Here is a 27896-nt window from a genome sequence, read left to right as displayed (position 1 = left end):
CCCGCGACCCTTGTGAGGATAAAGCGGATCACAAATTGGATGGATGGGAAGATTGGAGCAAATTGTGTTATATTTTGAAGTTTCTACTTTATGCAGTATAAAGAATAAAACTTTCATAGTAAGGTATTCACCTCAATGTTCCTCAATAATAACTCCAATAACTGTGAGTGTCATTTTAGATGTTTTATTCCTTCAATATTATGTTGTTGTGATTCATTTCACACAATGTGTCTGGTTGAAAACGTCAACACGGTCATTGAAGGAGCATTTGAATCCGACTGCGCTCAAGCTCCACAACTTGCTTCCTTGCAGTCCAAACAAGCGATCTCTGTGATGCATCATTCTACTGACAGCCGCCTTGGCAATAGCGGATGAGCCTGCACTCTGGCCACCACCACCAAACACATTTGTGGTTGAGAAATGGGTAAAAAATGGATTAAAAACGATTTTGTTTGACTTTGACAACACAGAGGATTTATTTGCATGTCGTGGAAGATTAAAGTGGTTGATTTTATCTCACATGGCTCATTTACTTTAATAGGCTGCGTCTTCCTGTGGTTATTTTTGATCTATTGGGTCAAGTGTGATTTGGAAAAAAATGTTTTCCCAGTCACAGAACAAGTTTGACAGTGAGGCTGAACAGAAGTGCCGACTGAGACGCAGAGCTCCAAAACAACTTGTGATGTTAAACTGCACTGTGGAAAGTTAAATCCCCTCAAACGCCATAAACAGAACAATAACAGACTTTATGTTTGTACATCCACAATTATATTTTGCAAAACACTTTTCCCTCACTCTTTGGTATTAGGGCCAGTTTCGTCTTTCCGTGTCACAGAGCGACCTCCACCAAGGAACAGGAAAGGTTCTGTGTGCGTGCAATAATGCAACTTGTGCACTTGTGAACAGCAGCAGCAGGCTCGGCGTTTGGGTTGTGAACGGTGGCGGGCGTGCGAAGGGCCGCTTGAGCACTTTTTTTTTTTTTTGGCTGATACTTGCTTTGATTTCTGCACCAGCTGTTTTCCCAAAGTGCTGCAGTCAGGGAGTTTGTATCTATTGATCATTACCTCCATCAAAGAGGTCACGTCTGGCTATTTTACTTAAATTACGGAATGAATAGTAATGATGAAATTCAGACCAATGCAAAAGGTGGAAACTCTTTTTGTTTTGGCCCTGGAAAGAGGTCTGTTCTCAACTGAATGCAATTGTACTTTTCATCTGTTCAGTCCACCAAGGTTTTTTTTTTAGGGTTCACTCACACGGGACTGCTGGATACCATGCTGATGCACTCTCCTATCCCTGCCACGTCAAATAATCCGGATATTCGAGGCTCTATTTTCATCCCAAGTGCAAGTCTAGTGCAGGAGGCAGTCTAAATCTGCGCAGGGGTGGGTTAGACTTGATATTGGTATTTTCACATTGACACAGCACTTGCCGTAGTTGCAACAGGTGTTTTGAGCTGTTGTGGGCATAAACTCAGCTGCCAATCAAAGCGGCTTCTTTAATTCTCTTTAACTCTTTTATTCCACAAGACGTACTTGTACGTCTTTTTAAAATTAGGCCCCGCCCACCAAGGACGTACTTGTACGTCTAAGTCTTTTTTTTTGCGTCATAGAGAGGAGGAGGGTCTGATGCAATCTGTGAATGAGAATAAGCCATTTGCATTGTAAATCATGTAAAAAAAGCAACCAGTAGGTGGCAGTGGTGCCTCACGTGCTTGAAATGCACGCTTTTACAAAAAGCTTTTTTTCTCCGTTTTTTGCCCAGGAATCATCACTTTCATGAAACTTAGCCATTTTGTAATGCCGATTGCTGAAGAATGGAAAAAGATAGAATTTTTTTTTTCTGCTGAAAGAAGAGAGTCCAAACTTTATTTTGGTAGGCTCCATGCTCATATCGCATTAGAACCAAATATTCTGTGGGCCTTGCAAGATCAGTCAAAATCCAGTAAAACGCTGGGATTGAGGGCGTTGCTCCAGTGAAAATGGCTGGGATCGAATGAGTTAATATCGGTGCTCGAGAGGCGCAGTCCTTGACATAATGGAAGAAGAAAATTATTTGCTGGAGGTCGAGGTGCAAAAATTATGATAAGGGTTTGATGCACATGGTTGTCAAATTTATGAATGAAATATGATGACATTTCCTACACATCCTTGGAAGTCATAATCTGTCAGCCTTTGCCCCAATCAAATTTATCAAAATAGTTAAGACATGGTTCCTGCTCCCCTACTTCTCGTCATTTGTAAATGCTGTGTTGAACTATTAACAATGTCCAGCTACTGTAAACATGACAATCCAAATACAAATGAAAATCCTTTTTTTTTTTTAATTATGAATAATCCCCATATTTACAGCCATGAAAACAAAAGTGATGGACAGGAAATGCCAATCACGAGCACCGGGCGCGTGCACGCGCGGGGAAAGGCAAATTCTGTGGCGTCACACTCGGCCGTTAAACATGGAACCTGTGCCCAACCTAAAACGACAAATGGAGGTGGAAATACAGATAACTGCGACATTAGACATTTGGGAGGCAAGCGACGCCGGTTTGTAATGGCCTCATCCCCGGGAGAAGGCGAGGGAACCGTTGTGGGCGTTGCGTGGAGACACATCGGCGCAGCCTCGGAGCTTTCCGGCAAGAAATGCCGACTCGTGTACTCGTCCCTCGGCCGGCAGTCGGACGTGTGCCTCTTCTCCGTCAAGGGGGAGTTTTTCGCCATGGATGCCCGCTGTGCACACTCCGGTAAAAAAAAAAAAAGATCGTTTTAAAAGCCACACCGCGATTACAGTGGGCTAAAGCCATGCTAAAGCTTTCCCCCTCCTCGTTGCCAAAACGGATTTCAAAGTAAAATGAGTCTTTCGGTTCGACATTCTGCTAGACGCTGTTAAACGGTCGTTTGCATTTGAATGCAGTTCAAAAAATTGGAAATACATTTCAGCTCCTCCTCTTGACAGGCGACCGACCACATTGTGCAGTAAAACACAGGGAGTTTTATTTCCTTCTGATGTGGCATTTCAAAGTAAAAGCCTCTTGAAATCATCGCTGTTGAGATGCTTCACAGCAATTCAAAATGAAAGTCCGACTACACGAGTAAAAAAAATATCGCTCAACTTCTCCAGCAGCACTGTGTGTATTTCATTCCCCCAAATTTGTAGATGATTGATTGATTGATTGATTGATCCAATACTCTCCACAATGAAAACAACACAAGGCAATGTGAAATAACAGCGGGAACTGAATGTATAAGTTTTACTACTTAGGCTATTGATGGTTATTGGAAATAATATGGTTACCTGATGAACATTTCTTGTGTTTCTCAGGAGGTCCGTTGTGCGAGGGCGACATCGAGGAAGCTGATGGAATTCTACGGGTCTTCTGTCCATGGCATGACTACGACTTTGACCTAAGGACTGGGAAGTCCGGGACGTCGTTGAAGGTCAGGAATGAAAGCGAGAGGAGCCTCGAACCATTTTATGCATTGTTTGAACCCTATAATGTTGTAATTATTATGCCTGGAATCTTGATGCATGTCCCATAAAAGCTTCATCGGATGCACCTCAGGACAACTGTCAAAAGTAATATCGGCGGTCTAATGTCTTCCTTTTTTCCACCGTTTCAGCAACAAGTGCATGAAGTCAAGCTGGAGGACGGTGACGTGTACGTGAAGCATGCAAGCTGTCTCTCCTTGCAGCCGTTTCCTGTCCATCACAAGAGCTGAGCTTCAACCTTCCATAACCCTGGCCGGGGATGCCAAGTTGCTGATTACAGGACGTCCTACCGGTAGCGAGCACATTCGGGGCTATTTATAAGACTTTTCCCCACAAAGTCCAGCCATCTGAAAGCATTCCCGAGTCTTATCTGTCAGTTGTTCAGACTTTGTACTTTGATTGCAAGCGAAGTCAGACAATGATGATATCAGGAAATTGTCTGAAGGAGCCATCGGGACATTACTTCACGTAGACAGACAAACCTTTTGGTAAACTTGAAAAACAAAACAAGAAAAAAATACTTGAACAAAACTTGGAACTCTATGCAGAAGAAAAAGGTTGCGCTGGGACGCCACAAGCTCTGATGGATTCAAAATTGTTTTTCCAGTTGACGATTTGTGTTTTCACCTCATACGTGACCCGTAACTGCCTCAGCTGCTTAACACTGAGGTTAGAGTTTATTCGGGGTAACTATGTACCCATGCATCCATTTTCTTTAGTATTTGTCCCCGCTCGGGGTGTTGGTGAGTTGGAACCTATTGCAGCTTACGTTCGGGGAGAGGTGAGTTCGACCCTGGATTGGTCGCCAGTCATTCAGACATATGGGCAATTTTCATTGATCCGAACATGCGTGTCTTGTTGCATTCTCATTGAACTTTAAGATGTGTGAGTATCTTGTACATTGCTCAAGAGCAGATTGTAATCTTCGTTGTGATATTGTGAGTCGATCGTTGCTTCCGATTGTTATGAAAATGACGAACATTTTATGTGTATTTTTCAAAATCTTTCAGATAAAATAAATTATTTGATATCTGAGCAATGGGCATGCCCTTTCCCTCGGACTGCCTCTGTACTTGAAATAATCACACTACTCAGTTATTACCTTGACTCAGAGACCTGTGGCCTTGACAGAAGTCATCTACCGGCGTCACAAAGTGACATGTCCCCTTCAAGACTGGCCCAAATAAGGGTCTCCCGTCATAGAAAATTGAGTTGTTTTTTTTTTTAACCATTCTACTGACGCATTGAGATGGAAAGCTGGTTTGACAGGAGCCAGAGGAAGGTTCTCGACATCAAATGAATCATTGGCTGAAGAAATATTTGTTTTTATAGCTGTGCGTGTGTGTGTGTATATATATGTGTGTGTGTGTGTGTGTGTGTGTGTGTGTGTGTGTGTGTGTGTGTGTGTGTGTGTGTGTGTGTGTGTGTGTGTGTCAAATCTTTCGCAGCGGGTGCCGTTGCTATATTTTTTTGTCAGCTCCGTTTCCTGGCAGAGGCACAGCCGCCCAGTCACGAAGGTGTTGGTGCCTTTGCTCCACGAAGGGAAATTTTATTACGATCATAATTTCACTGGTGAACACTTCAGCGCACATTTGAGGTCTTGCAGTGTGCTTTATTATTCATCAGCTTGATGGGAAAACATGGTGTTTAATTTTGTGTGTAGATGTACAAAAGTGATCTTAATACATTTTATTGTATGTTTTTTTTTTTATTGCCTTTGACAAACTTTTTAAGCCAAGCAACCCTTTCTGCAGCCAGACCTGAGACCGAGCTAGTGTTGGTGCAACCTGTCCCGTCTTTTCAATTTCCTGTAAAATGAAAATAAAATTGTGTTGTAAATTTGACACACCGCAGAGAAGAAGTAATCGTTAAAAAGCCTGCCAAATTGACATGAAACAGCCAACTAAATAGAAATGAGGTTTGAAAGTGGTGAGAAATTCAAGCCGTTGTTTATACGTTTAAAAACTGTGGGCGTGTTTGGTGAACACGCCAAAACCACACCCGGGTCACCGTTAATCAAATATCACTACTTCTTTTTCATGCCTACACATCCCTAAATGTTTGAGCCACAAATGTACCTCCGCTCAAAGACTCTGAATGTCTTGAAATAAGTCGCAAATATGGTGGATTGAAGAAAAATGAAAAAAAAAAATGAAAATAAAGAAAAAGTCGACACACTACAGTTCAAATGCCAGGTTTTGGTGTTTAAAAAAAGACACCAAGATAAATCATTTCCAAACTTGTCACACCATTGATGTGATTCATAACCCGGAGAGCTCAATTTAATCAAATTCAATTGCTTAGAGCGAAGTCAAAATAAGCCTCTGAGATCATGTGGTTAGTGCTCGTGTGCATCCCAGCCCCGCCCCCTTCACACACACCACCACCCAATATATCTTGGGGTGGAAAAAAGTGGACAGATGAAACCAAGGTTGAACTTAATCATAATATAATAATTGCAAAAGATATGTTTGGGGCAAATACATCATTAAAAGAACACCTTCCCTACAGTGAAGCGTGATGGCGGCATCATCATGCTGTGGTGCTGTTTTTTTTTTTTTTTCAGATGGAACTCGGTCCTTACACTAGGTGGAATGAATTATGAACAGTTTGAGAAAGCAATCAGTGAAAGCACAAAATGCCGTAAGAAAAGCCAAAGGTGCTCCAACAGTTTGAGGGTGTGCATATTTATGCAACCAGGGTTATCTTACATTTTCTACTTTTGCCCTTGAAAGATTTCCGTTTCCTTTTCAAGAGAGTTATTGGTCACATTAAAGGTGGAAAAAAAGTTTTGAAAGGAGTCTAGTGCCCTACAATATATATAACAATATACAATATTATTATAATTTTTTTTAATGTCAACATCTCCAAAGTAGTTATTTTTTTAATATATATGTATATATGGATGTTTATAAGTCAATCATGCATTCTGAATTGAATTTTAACGCTGAATTACAACGTAAAATATTTATATCCAGAGCACATAAGCAAACAATGGAAAACTCTCATTTCTATTATTTCTTATATCGGACAAACTCCAAACGTCATCACAAACATTTATTTACAGTCTCTTAATCATACAAAGTTTATACAATACACCATTTACACATGAAAAGTGACCGGTGTCACCATGCAAATGTTAATGCTGTTCAAGCTGCAATTCAAGGCGGCTTCCCGCAAAGCAGAGCGGCAGGTGCAAATTTTCACCCGGAAGTAGTGGGAGAATGTTCAAGGATGACCTCTGGGCTAAATTATGATTTATTTGGGACCAGCTGGACTGCGCCAAAGATTTAAAAAAAAAAAAAAGATTTCCATATACCTGTTGGATGAAGATGTTCACTTTGGTGTTAAATAATCAACATTTTGCATTGCGTCCAGTATGTGGCTTCAGTTACTTCAAGCCTATTGGATCTGACTCATTGAAAAAAAAAAAAACAACATCTGATTCACAAGCTCACAGGGAGCAATAATCAATGTCACAGCTCTGATACGACCCCCGGTGGGAAATGGCCAGAAAATATGCAATTCTGACATTTTGCATCAATACCCTTTTATTGTTTGTTTGTTTGCTTTCATTGTGTGTGCGTTTGTTATGTAATGTAGCCTGATTGTCGAAAGAAAACCGTGAAAGAGCAAGCAAATCTATCTGCTGGGTTGGGGTTACCGGTTTATGTACGTCAACGTCAAAAACGTTCTCAGCAATTGGTATCCAACTATTGGAAACGTTGCCAGCGAGCATGCGTTGAATTCAAGAAAGTTGGCTCGGATTCCTATTCCTAAAGCTAAGATTTCGACATCGGCCAAAAGCTGAAGACATTCAATCTCCGACCACCCCCAATTTGTCAGCCTAACATTTTACAACCCTCCGCCAAGTGGAAATGTTATTACGATGAATGCCCTTCCCACTGAGATCAACATTTTCTTTCCACGCAGAATAAATCTTGTTTTTGTGTGCTTTGTCGGTTCGAGTAAGGCTTAAAGTCGCATCATTTCATCCCCAAAACGCTGCAAATATTTTGCCTCTTAACTGTCCTTTTATGTTCCAAAGCGGCACGCTTTTCTTTCCCATGCGAGGCCTTGGCCAGGCTGTGATTATTGTTACGTTGTCGCTCAAACTCCCGCTTTGTTCTCATGAATAAGCTGCCGCTGCTGTCAAAGCATTCTTTTCGCTTGCACGTGCAACCGCTTGTCGTCAAGCCTCTCGCGATGGACTGCGAAGACCCCAATTACTTCACTTTTTCCTCCTTGACCAAACATTTCATCCATTCTTTCTACAGATGTCTGTGCAGGTCTAACATTTCCTCCAGTTGCTCTGCAGATGTTTGACGTCATGATGACCTGACAGACTGTAGCTATCGCTCCTGGATTCAATTATCGATTCGCCCAAGAGTCATGTTTTGGGGGATTTGGGAGAAAACAAGAAACATGCATTGGAAATTCAAAACCGGGATCACGCCGACTGACCGTCAGCGTGACCGTGAGACAAGTGACAAGTGCCGATTTCTAATCTCAGAAATGTGATGCTGCCATTGTGATGGGAATGGACTTCACCTGCTTGCCATAATTACTTTTTTGTCTCCAAAATGGAGTGCGCTTATTTGTTTGTTAATGAACATTTGCTGTAATGGCTCCCAAAGGAAGACATCGTTTATTTTCAAATCAACCACACAAGTGTGTTTATGTCTCGGACGGTTCTGGGATCCCCAATGGACCACCGGCACCCTTGGCTGGTTTTTTGGATTAGTTCAGCATGGAGAGGTTATCTTAACATTTTATCCATCCACCCATCCATTTTCCAATCCGCTTATCCTCACGAGTGCCTTGTGTGTGCTGGAGCCTATCCCAGCTGCCTTCGAGAAGTAGGCCGGGTACACTCTTAACTGGTTGCTAGCCAATCGCAGGGCAGGCACACTTAGACGAACAACCATTCGTGCTCACACTCACATTTACGGACAATTTAGAGTGTTCCGTTAACCCGCCATCCATGTTTTTGGAATGGGGGGAGGAAACTGGAGTACCTGCAGAAAACCCACACTGGCACGGGGAGAACATACAAACTCCACACAGGAAGGCCGGAGCCGGAATCGAACCCTGCACTGTGAGGCGGACCTGCTAACTAGTCGACCACCGTGCCGCCAGATAAATTTGAACGTGTAAAATGATGAGAATAATTCAAGATACACTTAATATACTGTAGAATTATACAAACATTTTAAATTGTTGCTGCTGTCTGTAAGAATCATGCTGAGTTGTCAAATCCTGTAAGTTTAGTCTTTAGGGAAGCAAGATTAGAAGGAGTATTTTAAGAAATTAAATTGCCTTAAAAGTGGGTGTCAAAAAAAGAAAAAAATGGGAATAAAGCCCCTATCCCACTGAGCTGCGAGTGTTTTTTTCAAAGGCAGCAAATGTTGCGTTCTTATCACGGTTCGTTCAAGGTCGCAAATGTTTGCCGAACGGTCAGCAGACGCTCGTCTGTACTGTTCCTGTCCATGTTCAAAATGTCCTTGCAATTAGAAAAATCACAAAAACTGTTGGCAAGCATTAGGCGAATGTTTTTTGGAACATTTGCGACCTTGAACGAACCCTGACGGCATGAACCCGCATTTTCTACCTTCGCCAACATTCGCAATTGTTTGCCCCTCATCAAAGAGGGGCGAATGACCTCTTGATACGTTATTGTTCACAGGCTGACATAAAAGGGAACTGTTGACAGTTTAACTCAGTCGCTTCCCTCACAAATGTAGTAAATTAGAGCCTAAAATGTGCAATTTCTGCTGGAATCCCCCTCACCCCACCACCAGCCATTTAACAGAGTTGCCGCTTCATTAGCAGCATTTTTTATAAAGTATTTCGGTTTAAAAAAAACAAAACAAAAAAAGAGCTCCTTTAGTAACATTATACGATGTTCTCATTGCACAGCATCATGACAAACAGAACAGCTGAACAAAAATTCAATCTTGACCCCGAGCAATTACGTACGTTTTTTTTTTTTTTTAGGTGACATATCAGCAAATGTGTCAAGTCACGCCATGATGCCAGTTTGCTTTAAATGGACATTTGTATTGCTGAATCTCAGCCGACCAAGTGACGTATCCATGCACAACATTAAGATAAATGTCTGAAAATGTCCTCTGTGACCTAACGGGGGGTTCAGTCGCTCTCTTTTGATCCTCTCAGTTTGAAGAGAGAGGGTTCAGCGTCTGCAACTTTTACAGACGCTCACTGGAAAACAGTTTTTACATTGATTGGGTGCCACCACCGAATACCACAAATTAGCACTACAGAATGTACATTCTGGAAAGTCAAATACGACTTTCAGACAAAAAATGTGACCAGAACTTTTAGATACATGCCACTTACTGCTTTCCATATAGCCACAGGATGGAGGGAGGTCTTTCAGGAGGGACGGTACAGGAGAAAAAAAAAATAATATAGCAAACCCTTCAAGTACAACATAAAGATTATTGTATATCTTCAGCCAGGCTCAACATTTTGCTGTTTGTCTGGGTGTGGTGATTTCCACAGTAGAGTGGAAGTTCATTGAGCTGATTGTCAGGTTTTACTCCCACGATGCGAGTCGCCTCAAGCGAAGGTCTAGAAATGACATTTAAAAGAGTATTAATATGAGAGTTACTCTGATATGACTCGCGACGGGAATAAGTCTTCCTTCGGACCTACCTCTGGACTCTCTCACTGGCGTTGTTGCATGCGCGCAACTGTCCTCCTCCTGCTCGTAGTGACAACCCGACGACCCTGGGTCCTGCCCTGTTGCTCGGAGGGATAGGCCACTACTCGAGTGGATGACCTCTGCACCTGCATACCTTCCATCTGCCTCATATCCCTCGCCATCTGTGACAGTGTCAGTCCCGGGTTGGTCTGCAGCCGTTGGAAGAGGCTTTCTCTGTTGATTTTCCTCTCTGGACAGCTGAAAGTCAAAGCCACTCCCGAGTCGGACTTCATCTCTCTGGAGAAACCGTCCGAGGTACCGTCAAAGCAGCGGCCGATGGCGATTTCTTTAGCAACCCTGGGATTCTGGTCCGTGACCGTGTATATGCCATAATTATGTCCCAGAGGATCCACAGGGGCTAACATAGTGAAGGCATGAGAGTCGTTGCTTAGCGCAACGGGGGGGTGTTTGATGAGGTACTCCTGTAGTAGGCTGTTGGTAGCGATCCTGCGACAGTTCCCTTGTGGAATGATTGAGATGAGGGATCTATCCACCTCGGCTTGATCGAACAACATGCCGCTGCATTTGAACTCAACACAAGCTGCCGAAGTGTTGGCCTCTCGCATATCCCGAGTGCTGCGTATATCTCGGATGCCATAAAGTTTGTCGATTGTCTCTGGGTGCGATCCTCCCAGGTTTCTCGACCTGACCATCACTTCCTTCTGTCCGTGGACCTTGACTTTGATAAAACATGCTCTGAACTCTTGAGGGTTCGGCCACCATGAGAGGTAGTCTCCCGTCCAGGTTGTCAGATCCGTCTCCTCAAAGGGTACCACGTTGTATTCGTACTTGTCCTTCTCCACTCTAAAGAATCTGAAATGATTTGCATCCACGGGTGCATTTTCGCAGGCTATTAAATTCTGGTACGGATAAATGGGCCCATTGGTTTCATCGAGATTATTTTGGTTGGGCTTCGGCAAATTGATTCTAAAAGCTGTTTTCTTCAGGGCTGGATCTTCGTGGTCTGAGCGCTGGTAGTCTATTTTATCCAGATATGGCTGAGACACACCGATGATGTTTGGATTCATCTTCGGGGAAGAAGGAGCTGCTTCCAGTTCCTCACCACCCATCATCGCTGTGACATATGCGGTGTAAGCATCCGGCCTCTGGGCGTCACAGAAAGCAGGCAAACAGGCCCCGTTGTGGCCGGTTATGACGCTGTCAAAGCGACCCCATGCCCTTGGATTGGCGGAATATCCTGGCTTGGGTTCGAGGTTGATCAGGCTGATGACGACGCCTTCCAGCTGTTCGACAGCGAGAAACTTGTCACTCATGTAGGCTCGGACTTTGACGTAGCAGCGTCTGTTTTCAGGCACGTCCAAATTGAAGAGCCTACGCTCTCTAATCTCCATGTTGCCTATGAGAAAGGTGCGGTCCTCACGTTTGCTCCGTCCGTGCCCACCTGTAGTTGTTGTGCTCGAGAAGTCGCCTTCCTCTTCCCAGACTCCCGTGTCGGGATTTAAAGACCAGAGTTTCATTTTGGGAATGTGCTCTTGCATTTTGACATGTTGTGTGTCAAGAAGGACTTGGACCGCTCCGGCCCCGAGCACCTCCTTGTTGCTCTCGTCACGGAAGTCGACAGAGAACATGCCGTAGGTCCTCAGAGGGAGCATGTCACCCTCGGGGTCCACAAAATTGAGGTCGCCAGGGGTGGCAGAAGCCGTGGTGATGTTTCTGGGGTCTATGAAAGTGACACTGGCCTTTACGGTTCCCTCATAAATGTCTCCATTGTCTTTGTGGAAGGAATTGGCTGGAATGACCAACTGCCCAATCGGGTCTTCCCCTTTCATTTCTCCCAGGTTAATAGCATTGGTCTCACCAGAATCTATATCAATTGGTGCCTGCTTCCTCATGACCTTCACATCATGGTAGATCGACCCGCCCTTCTTGTCCAAAATGAAGACCTTTGGCGTGTCAATGAATTTCTGAGCGGGGTCAACAAAATTCACCACCAATCTCTGTGTGTCGGGAGTAACCTGTATGGTGAAACCTCCCTGGTATCCAGTGGTGCCGGCCCTCTCTTTGCCGATGTAGATGTGACCAAACCGCAGCGGCTCACCATTGTCGGCCGTGACCACTCTGCCTCGCACAAGCACAGTTGGCTGCACACACTTCTGACAGCTGCACTGGGATACGGACCGGATCGGAAGGCTGTAGCTCCCGCAGTCAATAGTCCGAGTTTCCATCGCTTGGACACCACAACAAAATCCGCCGCCATCTCTGCAGCGCATATCAAAGTCCAGAGAGCCGGCGCATTTGTTATGAGGGCAGCGGCCAGCGTTGTAAAACTTGGAGTTCGTCCCGGGTTGTACGCAATCCAGCGGCAGTCTGATCAGATGTGCCTCAGGGGTGGAATTGCACGCTGGCGCTCCTTTTGCTGCGAAGTTGCAATAAACCAAAGTAGGTTATGTTGATGCATCACGTAAAAATGACCGAGTGTAGTCACATGAAACATTGCTACTTGTTCTCACCACACACAAAAATCCCGAGACAAAAACAACATCTGAAACTGGATCTGGTGCACAACCGCTATGCAGTGGCGTAGCACGGTCTACCAAATTTTGAGGGGAGCAATATTTCTCAAGTGAAAATAGAGGTCTCCGGGGTCTGAATAATGACATTTTCATTGTGTGTGTGTGTGTAACTAAATAAAGCATTGTGCAATATTTGGAACAAAAGAGATGTGGCTGATTTGCTTTGGCCGACTTTTGTCGGCCACAAGGGTAAGTACGGTGCCCCAGTGGCCAATCTCCTCACCTCACTCTCCATCCCCAAATGTAGACACCAAGGGGCCACGTGGCACACCTTGATGACCACCAGTACTCCAAACTTGAAAATAAATGGTTTCAAATCTGCAAAGAATGGGTGATTAAGCCTTTCATGCACCCTGTACCCTGATAACATGATCACTGCAGTAACCGCTGTCCCTGAAAGGGTTAAATTCAGCCATATACGATACACAATATAAAAAGAAATGGCTCTCCACGCTCATAGAACCTCTGCCTAACAACTTGCTAGTTCTGTAATGGTGTTGGCTAATTTTAAACCAATGTTTCACAACATGTATTGAGCCAAGGCACACGTTTTGCATTGGAAAAGAAAAGTAAGAAGAATGAAAGAATGATGAGCTCTTCCTCATTCCCATTTAACTTACTCAGTTGGAAATCTGGGCCTGTTTATTTGAACCCAAAGCTGATGTACTTGCAGGAACGGAAGAAAGACACATGAAGATTTTAAATCATAATTTTCTGACCAATTATGTGATGGTCTCATTTCCTGCAGCAAATCTGAAGGTCTGTCAATGACGCACTGGTTGGAAATCACAGTTTGAAACTAAGAAGGGCCAGGAGGATGCAGTATGGGCATCGCACGACCCCATTTAAATGTATGCTTGTGATTCTTATCAGAGAAGGGAATTTATCATCCAGTGTGAATTTCACCTCCACCTCGGCCGCTTTGTGAGCATTTATCTTGTGTAGAACAAGCATCGCTTTTTAAAATGGCTAGAAATAACAAAAGAAAAAGGTCTTGAACTTCAGCCAGACTGTCTGATTATTTCCCCCTGTATCTCTCCTCCCCAAAATGAAATAGCCCATAAAATATTCCCTCCCGCCACCCCCCTTTCCCAGATGTGTGTTTTTTTTGGTCCTCTTAATGCATGGACACGGCTCACAGACGAGATCTAAAAGCTTGGGGTCACTTCCTCTTCACCTGCAATATTCCGTCTCTAAAGACCTGGAATGAATTCTGCTTTTGCTTGATCCCGTGAAGGATTGAGAGTAAATTTGCAGAGTCAGACAGATCGTCAAGTTGATCGCACCACTGTGCATTGACCAACCCCTCCTCCAAAAGAGTATTATCAGTTGGATGCTGCTTTTGGCTGGGTTTACGTGTTGAGAAAAGAGACACACAGTAGCTCGGGCATGATGGATATTCAAGACTTACCAATGACAGTGAGGGATGCTGGGGAGGACTTAATGCTGCCTGCAGAGCTGCTGGTTTTGCAATAATACTGTCCAGCCTGCTCCGGCTTCAGATCTTTCAGTACAAGCTCTTCTTGGTACTTGTACAATTTTCGGTCCAGCAGGGTGTCGTTGTGGTACCTTCACCATCGAGAATTGCAAAGTAAAGAATCATATTCTGAATCGTTAATATTGTTCTTGTAATCGTGTTCATCATAAACGATCCATTTTCTACACCGCTGAGCTCTACAATGACAAAGCGTTACCATTAAGATGACAGGTAACGGTTATTTTGATAATCAACCAATCTCTCGATTGTTTTTTTTTTTTTGAGATTCATTGATGTATCGAATCGCTTTTTTTCTCATTTATTCCCTTAATTAAAAGCCAGAACTTTATTTCAAATTGACTGCAGAAGATGCAAAAACTGATTTTGATTCAGTTACAAAGCACATCACAATTTTGTCGGCAAAATCTCGACAGAAAAGTCAAATGTTTCAAATGCTTTATTTTGATGAAACACAAACATGATCAATCAGTCTGCTTTCATGGAGGATTACAGACATCTGCGAATGCTGTATTTACTCTCGAAACAAGGTCCCGAAACAATTGGTCGATAATCAAAATGTTTGTTGTGGATTCATATGATAGTGATTAGTTGTGGATTAATCAATTCATAACAAGCCACGCACCGATCACACCATCCGGGATGTTCTTTACGCTCAACCCTAGACAGTACGGCTCATTTGATTTGAGGATCTTACGGGAATAAGACGCGACGAGATTTTGCCACTCTGAAGTTGAACGTTGCCTCCAAGGTACGTTTGTTCATTTTCACACAGCAAGAGACACCTACTTAGTCGATATGAGTAGCCCGTTTCAATTCTGGTTTGCAAATGACGCACGACTGTATGACCGTGCCATTGTGCGCTGGCTATGGAATAAAGCCCGTGTTTATTTTATTTTTTTTCTTTCAAGGAGGTGTTTATTTGCGAAGAGGCATTTATTTAAGTGGGTGACGCAACTGGCAACCAAATGAGACAGGGGGCCTATTTGAGCGTAGGCAAAATAATGTGTTGGCACAAGAATTCAACTCACCAGTAGTATTTATCAGGTGCTGGAGATCCTGTCGCTTTGCAACACAGCAGCACACGGCCGCCCTCGTAACGCACCTTGTCCTCGGGGTGCTTCACAATGTAGGGTTTCTCTGTGAGGAAGCAGGGAGCAGCATGAGCCTGAAAGACTGCCTTGCGAGCGCATGCCATTATTATACATGATTCACACGTTTGGCCCATGTGCTTTTGGAGAACGACGTTTTAGAGGAATTTGGATTTTTTTAAAGCAGTGCAACGCGGTTTACTTTTATTTTGCTTTTTAGTTTCCACGCAACCAAAAAAGTGCTGCTGTGGAGTCTCTCACCAGCAGGGGAATTGTACCCGCTGTGTTTTTAAGTTTCCTTATGAGAGTTCTTGATTTGTGGAGAAATCAAAGGGAGTTTATTTTCATAAGCAAATGGCACTACTACATCGGACAGCTTTACTGTAGGAAATGTTGTTTTTTAATCAATTTCCAATATTTGTTCCACTAGCAATGCAGTATACGTAATTAAAGCATAAATACAGCAGTCCATACAAATGCTGGAGGGGTCCACAGTTTTTTAATTGGTGCTACTGGGGGGGCCACATTGGACCAAGCACTTCCTAACCAGTTGTATGACAAAATGCAATTTTAAATATGGACAAAATGCAATGCATACATGCAAAACACGTGTTATATTCCTTTTGGATAATCCATTTTTCAATGCAAATATAAAAGATCCACTATCCTAACCCAACAACAAAATAACCACATACAAAATAGGTGCAAAGGACTCTCTTGCATAAATGTTACCATTCAAAGACCAGCATAAAACTGCTGAACAAGAAACTAAAATTAAGTGCAAAAATTCATTTTGTCATTTTTTTTCCCACAAAAATCAACTAATTCATAATTTTAATATTATTGAGGTGTTTTTCCGCAATATAATTCCAAATCTGCAAAATAATAATAATAAAAATAAAATAAAATAATTATTAGGCCTTCTTATGTTATAATTTGGGGCAGTATAAGACCCACCCAACAAAGACATGTCTGCCATTTAGTGGTGATTGGTGATAGCGCAACTTCAAACTACAGTGAGGCAGCTGCAAATTTCTATATTCTGGGAACTAAAAAAAAAAAAAAAAGAATATTTTTTTCATATTTTAATTTTTTTCCATTTTTCCAGTATCCCCCGACATAAAATTTATATTTTTTATATCAGAATTTTTGAAAGAATTTTGGGGGTTTGTATTTGCCAGTTGTCCAGTTGGCTAAAGTGTTTGGGAGTGTTTGGTCACACTTGTTGCAACGTGGAATTCGTGTCCATGCTCAAAATTGGAATTTTGTCATGATTTTTATTTTTATTTTTGGTTACTTTTTGTCAGCTGGTCTAGACTGCAGCTCACCGGCAATCCATATGCAAACAAGCGCTGTAGCAATGAATGCTGTATATCTCTACTCACCAGCTGATCTGAGCACAGCAGACACCCAGGAAAGGCCGGTGCTGTTACTGCTGGAGGAGACAGTAACGGGGGCAAACTTATCCTTCCTGATGATAAGCGAAGTGACGTTGGACGAGCAGATTCCCTGCAGCCTGAAGTGGCCTTTGGCATCCGTCCGGGCACGGATGACTTTGGGACGGCTGGCAAATGCCACCAAGGCCCCCGCCACAGGGACCCCCGTCACGCTGTGGACGTTGCCGTGCAGAACGTGGCCATCACACACGCAGCGGCTGCAATCTTCATCTGGGCGGCCCTCGGCGCAAACGCGCTGACATTTGACTGTCGGGACAACGAGCCAAAGTCAGGCGAATGTTGGCAGTGATGTCGAAATACGTCGCCGTCTTGCATCATACCTGGACATGTACTCTTGCCACACTTTTGAGTTTCAGTGGGGCGTCCGGTGCACTGTACTGTCTCCGAGGTCCTCACGCAAGTCCTCCTTCGGATCCTCCGACCCCCGCCACATGTCACGGAGCAAGACCCCCAGCGACCCCATGGACTCCACTTGGCTGCTTGCACACACGCAACAGGATTACTTTCATGGAAATTTACCAAAGCACACTGCTCGACGTCATCAGATTATGGAGTAGCTCATCTGCACGGACGTCTTCGGGCAGTAGGTGGGGTACACCCCGAACCACCAGTTCGGGGTGTACCCCACCTACTGCCCGAAGATGGCTGGGATAGGCTGCAGCACCCACCCGCGATCCTTGTGAGGATAAGTGGATCAGAAAATGGATGGATGGAAAGTCAATAGGGTCTCATGGCAAGTTAAAAATCCTCGGCCGCCAACAACAGTTTCACAGATAAACACGAAATTGGGAGAACATGTTTGTCATCACCTGTACATGGAGGGGTGGAGCACTCCCTCCTCTCTGAATGGTGGCCCTGGCAGGCAGGAACCAAGAGCAAAGGCATTGGCTGCGTGCTCATGCAGCTCCTCTGGCGGACCTGGATGCCCACATCGCTGCAAACGGTTGTCGTGCATGGACCCCACTCGCCCCACTCGGTCCAGAAACTCTGCTCTGAGAAACAAGTTGGAAGAAGAGCGGCGTTACAAGTGTGAAAATATACAGTAGTCGTTTTCTGCGACCAAGCTTGCAACACAAAATAAAACCGACTCAGTGAGTGCTCCTTAAAAAGAAAAGACAAAAAAAACCTCAGAAGTTAGGACACTGGTAAAATTGCAATTTCTACTCTTGGACCTCGACTACCTGGGGGGCACGGAAAGCGGACATGGTAGTTGGAGCAGGTTCGTCCGTAGGGTTGCTCCTTGTTGATGCCCCACCCGTTTGGGGTTGCCCCCCCCCTACTGCCCGAAGATGGCTGGGATAGGCTGCAGCACCCACCCGCGATCCTTGTGAGGATAAGTGGATCAGAAAATGGATGGATGGAAAGTCAATAGGGTCTCATGGCAAGTTAAAAATCCTCGGCCGCCAACAACAGTTTCACAGATAAACACGAAATTGGGAGAACATGTTTGTCATCACCTGTACATGGAGGGGTGGAGCACTCCCTCCTCTCTGAATGGTGGCCCTGGCAGGCAGGAACCAAGAGCAAAGGCATTGGCTGCGTGCTCATGCAGCTCCTCTGGCGGACCTGGATGCCCACATCGCTGCAAACGGTTGTCGTGCATGGACCCCACTCGCCCCACTCGGTCCAGAAACTCTGCTCTGAGAAACAAGTTGGAAGAAGAGCGGCGTTACAAGTGTGAAAATATACAGTAGTCGTTTTCTGCGACCAAGCTTGCAACACAAAATAAAACCGACTCAGTGAGTGCTCCTTAAAAAGAAAAGACAAAAAAAACCTCAGAAGTTAGGACACTGGTAAAATTGCAATTTCTACTCTTGGACCTCGACTACCTGGGGGGCACTGAAAGCGGACATGGTAGTTGGAGCAGGTGCGTCCGTAGGGTTGCTCCTTGTTGATGCACCAGAAGCCCTTCTCCAGACTGGAGTGGACTACTTCTCCCGTTTCTGCCGCAGCAACCCAATCTGTGGTGCGAGCCTCCATCGCTGTGGGTCTCGAGCACACTCTCTCCCGGTAATAGAAGCGGATGGCCTCAAGGCGCTCGTAATCCCCGTTCCCACCTGGGTGGTCAATGTTGAACCATGACGTCCACTCTGTCAGACCTGAAGACAATCAAAAGGATACTCTTAAGAAAAAGATTTAGAACAAACGCTGAATGAATTCAGTCATTGCATCTGTGGGTCAAAAATCAAAGATGGATCTCAGACTTCATATCAGAAAAGATTTGCTCATCTCACTTAAGCTGAATGCACCTCGGGGAGTCATTGAAAGGCAGATGAGGCCCGCGGTGCATTCAGTGGGAAAATAAGAGTACTCGACAATAAATGAATGCATTGGCAACCCATTCATGGAATGTATCATATTCTTCAAAAAAAGGCGGAGACGTCCTCTCGAGGCCTAGATCATTTGTCACCTGTGAATCATTGAATCTCGACCGGCTTCATGGCTAAAAGGAGCTCATGTTTCATTCAAACAGTAAGAACTTTTGGAACCCCGATAGGAAATTTATGTTAACTGAAATTACATCCTGATTAAAAGAGATTATATAGCTCAAATTGTCAAAATTCAATCCACTGAGTTTCCCTGCAGGGATTTGAGTTACCGTAATGGATGGATGGATAATATTGTAAATTTAAAAGAAGAAGAATAAAAAAAAAAAAAAAACACGCCACTTACCTCTGACCCTGTGAGTAGAATTCAAATAATCTTCACATTGTTATCCATCAGATAATTAAATAATAAAATAAATATAATTAATTTCACAAATGAATGTGCCCATCAAAATAACTTCATATTTGGTTCTCATTGTTGCTAAGCTACCTGTGTTTGTCCAAAGCAGGATGAGTTGGTGTGTTACATGAGTTATGTTATATTAATGTTCGACATTTGTCAATCTTTATTTAACCTTTATTGGATTCTGTATGAGACTGCCTGACAAGAATTCACCACTAGAACAGCGTATTGGTGTGCATATGAAGCTAACGCTAATGTCGCTAACAAATTAGCCGCACACAAGACGCCAGTAACGGGCATGCGCAGGAGGAAGCTAGGAGTTTCCCTCAAGTCTAATTGAAAGGTGCATCAATGTTAGAGTGAGAAACTGTTATCCGAGAATGTTATTTTGTATCTATTCAACATTTCATCAATTAAATGAGCATTTGTGTTTTTCATCCAATTGGAAGATTACTTAGAGATGGTATTTTGAGTGCAGCCGGTCCTACCTCTTTGTCGAGAATAAGAATCCATGGATATGAGTTGTACAGTGAATTAAATATTTGGCATTCATTTTAATGATCAGTGAAACAACTTAAATATGTCAAACCCGTGCGAATACAAATAGCATGGCGTTCAAAGCAAAATGGAAAACCAGTACGAAAGGAACAAAAATGAGCAACGAGGCTTGTAAACACTTTCCTGTTCTGTCACTTCAAACTCAAAGCGTGACTGTTTTTTTTCAGTATTTTTTAATTGTATCTACTAGGCACTTTGTCTTCTTCCCATATGCCAAAAGTAATGAACACAGAAGACTCAAAATTGTCCATTGGTGTGAAAAAGACTACAAATGGTTGTTTGTCTATTTGTGTCTTGTGAATGGCTGACGACCAGTCGAGGGTGTAAATGGCATGAATATTTTTATTTGGCTTCCGTGGGTCTGTACCTGTCGTTCGCGTATCTGCAAAACCGTTTGGCGTTGCTCTCCTGCTCCTGACTGATGCGCTCTCCCTTCGTAATTCTGTAAGCAGAAAGAAAGGATTTTTGTTAGCTGTGCAAACAATATGAACTTTATTCTGATTCATTTGAACACAATCATCTGGTTGCTAACTCACAGGAAATCAGCTAGATATGAAAAGAAAAAAAAAAAGTTTGCACGGCCTTTTCAGGTTTCATTTGGACCGGGCAGAAAATGTAAATGTCGTGTCCCGGAAGGTGCCAATGCGCCGTTTGTGTGTGTTTGTGTGTGTGTCTTCTAACTTGCTGTTCCAGTGGTTAGTGTCTCCCAGTGGCTGATGGTTTTTATGGCTTCGCCTCAAGCCTTTCTTACGATGTCAGCACCACATTAGTTTGATGGATTGAGGAAAATGAGATGTCAGCGCCGGCGATCAAACGATATTCTGGCCTTAACAAGCCAAAATGCGGCTACTGACGAAAGACTGGATTCCATTCTGGTCTTGACCAAGAACAACAAATGCGATCATTTACAGGTCATTAGCATGGCGTCATCAAGTGATTTGCTGAAAAACAAATGCTTTCTGCCGATATCGCATTTGATCGGCGCAGCAGAAGTGGCTTTTGTGCCTTTAAAGCAACAATACAGAATAGTTTTGTTGCAAGGTTTCAAAGTTATCAATTGTGTGCAATGAAGTCATTTGTGCAGTGACGTTCCAGTTGTTGCTTAGTTCAAGAAGACGTATTTAGTTACTGCTGTACTTGCTGTTTTCCGTTTAGTAGGATATATTTATATCACGGCCCGGAGGTCATTTTCATTGATTTCCTACTTTGTTAGCGTAGAGCACAATTATAGACGACAACTCGTTCAGTGCTACAAATTCTTGTGATATTGGAACAGACTGAGTACCTGCGATCAGTGTTTTTATTGACATGCCGGAAACTTTTGACCCGAGGCCTGTGCTTTCAAACCGCATTCATTGTTTTTCACAAGAGATGAAGTTCTATTTCTATTATTTCAAAAGGATGTTTTTTGTGGTTGTTGTTTTTCGTTTTTGTTTTGTTTTTTGTTTTTGTTTTGTTTTTTCCAAAAAACAAACATCAGAAGAGAAGGCTTTGGACCCAATGGTCTCTACTCGACAACAGTTTACCAGATAGTTTATTCCAAGTCAAGCTTTCAGTTGTAGTCCAAACATTTTGCTAATGAAAAAAAGCAACAGCCCTCTCGATTTTTCATTTTTGGGGATTTTCGCTGCTTATCATCATTTCAAGATGCTTGCTGACAGTGGCTGTAAACCGGGCAACCGCTTAGAGTTTTTACAAGGTGCCTAATGGTTTTAATAAAGTTGAAAGAGGAAATTTAAATTAGCCACGGCCAATGGTTTTGCGACAGTTACTGAAGCTATGAAAGACTTTTCTTATTGTCTTTTGTAGGAATGTGAAGACGCTCTGGAGTTTTTTCACGTGCCGCATCGCATGACTTCAACTCACGCAAGCCAGTACGACCTGTAATTTCCGACGTACACTCGATGTCCTTTGTCCTTAAAATTCTCACGTGCACTTTTTCCAAGCAGGCTACACTTTTCACACTCTTGCCGATTAACCTTCCACCTGGACATTTCCACCAATGAGTTGAAACGGAGCATTGGCCAACCCACCACTTAATATCTTAACAATAGCGCTCTTATATATTACATACGAGAATGTGAAATTTTGGTTAAAATTTGAGTAAGCTTCATACAAGTTTGATTTGCTTTCGCGGGCCACATCAAATGATGTGGCGGTCCAGATCTGGCCCCCCGGGGCCTTGAGTTTGACACCCGTGCATTAAAGCGTCGTCAAAGGCCGGAAGGGTATGATGTGGATCATAGAGCCTGGTTAGCAACCCGGTTCCACTTATAGCGCCAATTGTGTGCCACGCGAGCTACCGGATTACGATTCTTTCGCCATCTTAAACCGCGACAACTGCCAGTCTTATTTTAGAGGTTTTACCGCTTGCGTTTGCGACACAGTGGCTCTTTGTGCCACGCCTTCCCCCCGCGCCATACATCATGCTCCTGAGAGGGCGCCAATAAATAAAAGGGGAGCGCGTGGAAAAGGCCGAGGTGTCACAGCAGGTAGGACCGTGCCAGATTGAGGCGGTATGGAAGTCAAGAGCTTGTTTATTACGGGTATATTCCAGGAGAAGACATTAACCCCCGAAGCAGCCCCCACCCCCCTCCCCCTTCACATGTTACATAACTTGTTGGCTTAGTCTGCCAAGACTGCGAGGTTGACGCAGACTCTGACTGGCTGTCTGCGCGAAAGACAGTGTGGGCAACACTGGCACGTGTGTTCGTGTGTTTGTGTGAGATGATCTCTTTGCCATGTCATATGGAAGCTGTTTTCGCATTTGGCCGGCTTCTTCGTCGAGGTGTGCGGAGTCTTTTTTTCCTTTCCCTCAAATGTTTGGATTCCTAAAGCATCTGCGCCTCATTAAGATATGCAATTGTGTTCCTAACATTAGCTAATGGCGCACATCAGCTGCATGATTTGAAGATATTTTTTTTCGAATTTTTTTACGGTGTAAGAAAGTATTAACCGGGTAAAGCTTTCATCTCCGATAATGTTCAAATATGATTGGGCACAATCAAAGTATCTCAACATCCTTATCTGAAAGGCTGCACAGGAGCCCATAGCACAAAGAATCCCATCAGAAATAAATTACTCCCACAAACGTCCTTACATGTGAACAAAAAAAATACAAACGACAGTATTAGAAAATCATCCATATATTTAAAAAAAAATAAAAATTATGAATTTGTCGGTGTGCACAGTTGTCTATCACGAACACACACTCAAGCCATAAAGTAAATACTTGGATGAAAAACACTTTAAAAAATGTGCATAAATGAACATTGGAAGTACAGGAGTAACTGAATGTTACATTTTGTCGGTTCACAACTCTCATAGATTTGACTAAATGAACACTTTCATATTAATTAATTAATTTGCCTTTATTTTGCCAGTCTAGTAAGACCAAAACATTTCTGTATATTGAATCTGATACATTCTACTATTGTAATACAGGTTAAATTTAAAAAAAAAAAAAAAAAAACGGTTGGAAAAAAAACGGTTGGAAAAAAAAATTGCACATTGAATCACAATCGCAATATTGATGAAAAAAATTCACAATTAGATTATTTATGACAATTGCTTAGGCCTAACAATAACACTTTTGCTCCACAGCTCAAAAATACCACAAAAAAACAACAACAACAACAAACGACGGGATGTTTCACGCATGCCAACAAATGGCCTAATAAGTGAAAAATTAATGAACAAAGAATCAAAAAAACCATATGTGATGGTTGAAGCAAGCCAACTCTAATGACCCCTCTCTTATCCCGTTTATCGCCATTAAAGTCATCTGGCCAGCCGGCCTAAGTCAACATCTGGACACGCCGCCCGTTCAACTCCCAGCAATCCTCCAATTGATCGTCACCCTCCATCTACAGCCCACATCTAACGGCCGCGCCATTAAGGCGAGCCGGCTCTGGCGAGCGTGTTGAAAAGGTCTACAAAGCAAAGCGGTGCCTTTTTTAAGCTCTGCAGCACAAGTAGCCGGCCGCCTTCAATTAACCAAACAAGTCGTAAACCGCCACGCTTCGGAGGCGGTGGGACGAGTGAGAAAGGCCTTCCAAAAAAAAAAAATATGCCAGTGACCATATGCATGTTTCAACTCACTCTACCTGTTCTTTTTTTTTTTAATTCCATTCTCTCATTTAGCCAGACTCCAAGCCAACAAAGTGGAGAATGGACTACATACAGTACTTAGTGGATGATTATAGGAGGCGCGACTGGCACAGTGCTACGAAGGGTCGACTGAGGACAAATGAAGTGAACTTCACAGAAAATGTTAACGGCTATATAAGATGCCAAGGTGCTCTGCTGTATTCATTTTTTGAGGGGACATTAATTTATGGCCATCTGCAATGTTGTTACTTGCGTAGGTCTCCCAGTCCAAAGAGACCTATTAAGGTGTAGCTGGAATCACATCAGTGGCATTTTGACAAATTAAAAATCTTAATATGTACCACCAAAATGTTAAGGAGGAGACAGTACTTACTTTTGGGTTTGGTGCTTTTTTTTTTCTCCTGATTTTCTTGCCTTTGCAGGAAATAATCAGGATTATAAATTTCCAGACAGCAAAAGTCATGAGTAAATCATATGAGCACATCATCTTTGACATGAACCACAAAGTGTCTGTTCTTGCAGAGACGACTTTTGTTTTTTGTTTATGAAACTGGAATTTAAAACAATCTAAAAGCCTAAATGATCCATATCGTGCTAGCATCTCGTGCGGATGAGCCGTGTGCAGATCTATTCATCTGGCCCACATGTATTGACATGATCAAGAGTCCTGTCATATTGGTTGCATTCATTTTGCAGTTTTTCCTCAAAATTTTAATAATTGACATATTTTATGGGCGGCCCGGTGGTCCAGTGTTTAGCGCGTCAACCTCACAGTGCAGAGGTGCAGGTTTCGATACCGGCTCCGGCCTTCCTGTGTGGAGTTTGCATGTTCTCCCTGAGCCTGCGTGGGTTTTCTCCAGGTACTCCGGTTTCCTCCCACATTCCAAAAACATGTATGGCAGGCTGATTGAACACTCTAAATTGTCCCAAGGTGTGAGTGTGAGCGCGGATGGTTGTTCGTCTCCATGTGCCCTGCGATTTGCTGGCAACTGGTTCAGGGTGTCCCCTGCCTACAGCCCGAAGACGGCTGGGATAGGCTCCAGCACCCTCCGCGACCCTTGTGAGGATAAAGCGGATCGGAAAATGGATAGATGGATTTATTTTATCCTCACGAGGGTCACTGGCGTGCAGTCGGCGGGGTACACCCTGAACTGATTGCCAACCATTCGCAGGACACACATAGTCAAACAACTATTCACATTCACAATCACACCCATGGACAATTTAGAGTGATCAATGAACCTGTCTTGTATGTTTTTGGAAGTTGGGAGGAAACCGGAGTACCCGGAGAAAACCCACGCAGGCATGGGGAGAACATGCAAACTCCACACAGGAAAGCTAGCGTCCGAAATTGAACCCTTGACCTCTGCATTTTGAGGCTGACGTGCTAACCAGTTATTCACTGTGCTGCTCTTGTTGTAAACAAGAAAATGAAAAAAATATAGATATTTTTTTCCCCTACTGGTAATCTACTCAGCCTAACAAAAGTTTCCTTTTGTGAAATTCAAACTCTTGATGAAATATGGGATGTACATGAAGTTTGTGATAGAGTTACTGGACTAAGTCAAATTAAAAAAAAAAAAAAAAAAGAAATACAAAGAATATAAAACAATATATTTTAAATAAAAGTCGGTAATGTAAATTACAGCGCTAAAAATATGATTTTATGAGGCTCTGCAGCCCCACCCTATTCCATTTTCATTCCAATGTTCATTTTTTTTTTTAAACAATATTTTCGTGTTTTACCTTTTTTTCCACTCAAGGCACATGGAGAGCAGTTGCAAACAACTAATTTGGAAAAAAAAGCTCACTCCTGTAGAAAGCCATCAATTGATAGTCCAGTCTTTTCTTAAAGGCTCTTTGTTGCTCTTTATTGGCCAACATTTGTTCACTTAAAACGGAGTCAAATGGACATCACGTGATGTACCTTAAGCCAATTTTGAAAAGTGAAGCCAACAAAGCATCATGGTAGGGAAGGTCCCTCTCCTCCTCTGCTATCAGCACATGTTGCAGATTAGCCTGTCGGCGGAGCGTGCTCGTGTCATAATATTGGAGCGCACGAGCCGCAGTGGTGGTCCTGACAGTACCACGCAAGCACACGTGCACTCTCGCCCCTTTTATCCGATGAGCTCACCGCCAATTTCCCCTCCCAAATCTCTCCTCTCATCATCTCACCGACATGAGATCAAACCTCATTCCTTCCTGACATTCACTTACCTTGGCCCAGAGCCGCAGAAGCCAGGAAAGCAAGCAGGAAGGCCGCTGTTTTTAATCCCGACATGGTGCCGCTCTGTCACTCAAAAAGCACAACGGAGTGAACCGGTCCCTGGTTCCTTCAGGTGTGTGAGATTGCTGAGGTGTTGTCGCCGCTCGGGCCGCAGTTGTCCAGTCGGAGGCGTGAGGCCGGTGGTTTTTAAAAAGATGGAGCGACGTGGGCGCTCGCCAATCCGGCCCCTCTCTGCTCACCATTGGTCAGTTTAGAAGCAACATCTGCGTCCTCCGTATCATTTTCCACCCAAAAAAAAAAGGTATAAAGGAGGAGTTGGGGGGCCGGTAAGCCTGGGGCGGGGGGCACTCACAATGCTGAGCGAGAGGGGGAGGGAGCGGATGCTAAAATTAAAAACGTTATTAAATCGTGGCCTTTTTCTGGAGAATTACTTAATACCGTGACCCCCACATTCATCGCGGGGGATGCATTCCAGAGCCACTCGTTTTATGTGAAAAGATGCCATGTAGAGAGACATTACAAATAATAAAAAAAAAAAAATTACTACAATTTTACTCTTTGACACACTTTAAAAACGTTTGAAATTCATAAAACAGGCTTTGAAAACATTGTGTAACTGTATTTGAATGCAAAAACAACGCAAGTATAAAATCTTTACAAAATACCACACCAATTGTAATCTGGCGTCGCTGTGTACCTTTTTAAAAGGCGGGACCTGGTGGAATGGCGTGGGATGTTGGCGAGTCTGCGTGTGAGTGTCTCAGTGTGAGCTGTGGCTAACAGCTGCTCTTGTGTATGCCAATTGTGTCTTTTGAGTGTTAAGCAAAGTACATGATTGATGCCCCTTGCCAAGAAAAGTTTGTGTATACAAAATTTTAAAATGTAATTCCTTAAATCTGGACCTCTCCGCACCCTTACAGTTTCTTTCATAAAGACGTCCTTAGGCCATCCTAAATTCATGAAAAGAAAAAAATACTATGCAGCGATACAGCTCTGGAAACCACATCAAAAAGATCAATTTCTCTGCTTTTGACATTTATAGGTACAGTATATACCAAATTTTGGAGTAAAATTGACTTCATTGTTTTATGATATAAAGTACTCACATTTCCAAATTCCAAATATTGTAATTGAGAGCAGTTCTTCTCAACTGGTGGCTTGCAGACAGCTGGTAAAGAATTACCGTAATTTCCGGACTATAAGCCGCGACTTTTGTCACACGCTTTCAACTCTGCGGCTTATTTCATGAAGCGGCTTATATAAAGACTTTTCTAACGGCCGCCTGTGTACCGTCTTTCTTTGTAAATATCTCATGTTACAATATGGGCACCTGCGGCTTATACACAGGTGCGCCTTATGTGTGTACAAATTATTTTTTTCCTTTAAAAATGTAGTGGTGCGGCTTATAATCAGGTGTGGTCTATAGTCCAGAAATTACGGTACATGTATTTGTATTCAGATTTTTTTTTTTTTCCTTTTTC

General features: G+C 43.2%; 2 protein-coding genes across 3 annotated transcripts in view; one reads left to right on the top strand and one right to left on the bottom strand.

The window, feature by feature from the left end:
* The window catches only part of LOC109531896 (Rieske domain-containing protein), an 83362-nt gene extending 78841 nt beyond the window's left edge, over positions 1-4521 (top strand). Inside the window, exons 1-3 of one of the 2 annotated variants that reach the window (XM_019896429.1) lie at positions 1980-2740; positions 3319-3434; positions 3618-4521. In XM_019896429.1, the coding sequence (XP_019751988.1) occupies positions 2209-2740; positions 3319-3434; positions 3618-3716 (747 nt within the window). In that variant the 5' untranslated portion in view covers positions 1980-2208 and the 3' untranslated portion in view covers positions 3717-4521. Of the gene's footprint in view, positions 1-1979; positions 2741-3318; positions 3435-3617 lie in introns of those variants that run through there. The other variant, XM_019896430.1, reaches the window with a different exon arrangement.
* Positions 4522-9339: 4818 nt separating this feature from the next.
* Positions 9340-27564, bottom strand: cilp2 (cartilage intermediate layer protein 2). Its single transcript, XM_019897306.1, has 10 exons — positions 26406-27564; positions 20446-20520; positions 18620-18889; positions 18248-18430; positions 17111-17266; positions 16719-17036; positions 15274-15382; positions 14159-14316; positions 10165-12590; positions 9340-10080 (listed from the first exon to the last, which is right to left on the bottom strand). The coding sequence occupies exons 1-9, from the start codon at positions 26467-26469 to the stop codon at positions 10177-10179; spliced, it is 3747 nt and encodes a 1248-aa protein (XP_019752865.1). The 5' UTR covers positions 26470-27564; the 3' UTR covers positions 9340-10080; positions 10165-10176.
* Between the last annotated feature and the right edge of the window lie 332 nt (positions 27565-27896).

The sequence above is a fragment of the Hippocampus comes genome, unplaced genomic scaffold (assembly GCF_001891065.2).
Source record: "Hippocampus comes isolate QL1 unplaced genomic scaffold, H_comes_QL1_v1.1 scaffold22, whole genome shotgun sequence".
Lineage (NCBI taxonomy): Eukaryota > Metazoa > Chordata > Actinopteri > Syngnathiformes > Syngnathidae > Hippocampus > Hippocampus comes.
Note: the sequence above shows the minus strand (reverse complement) of the source record. Positions and strands in the feature narration are given on the sequence as shown.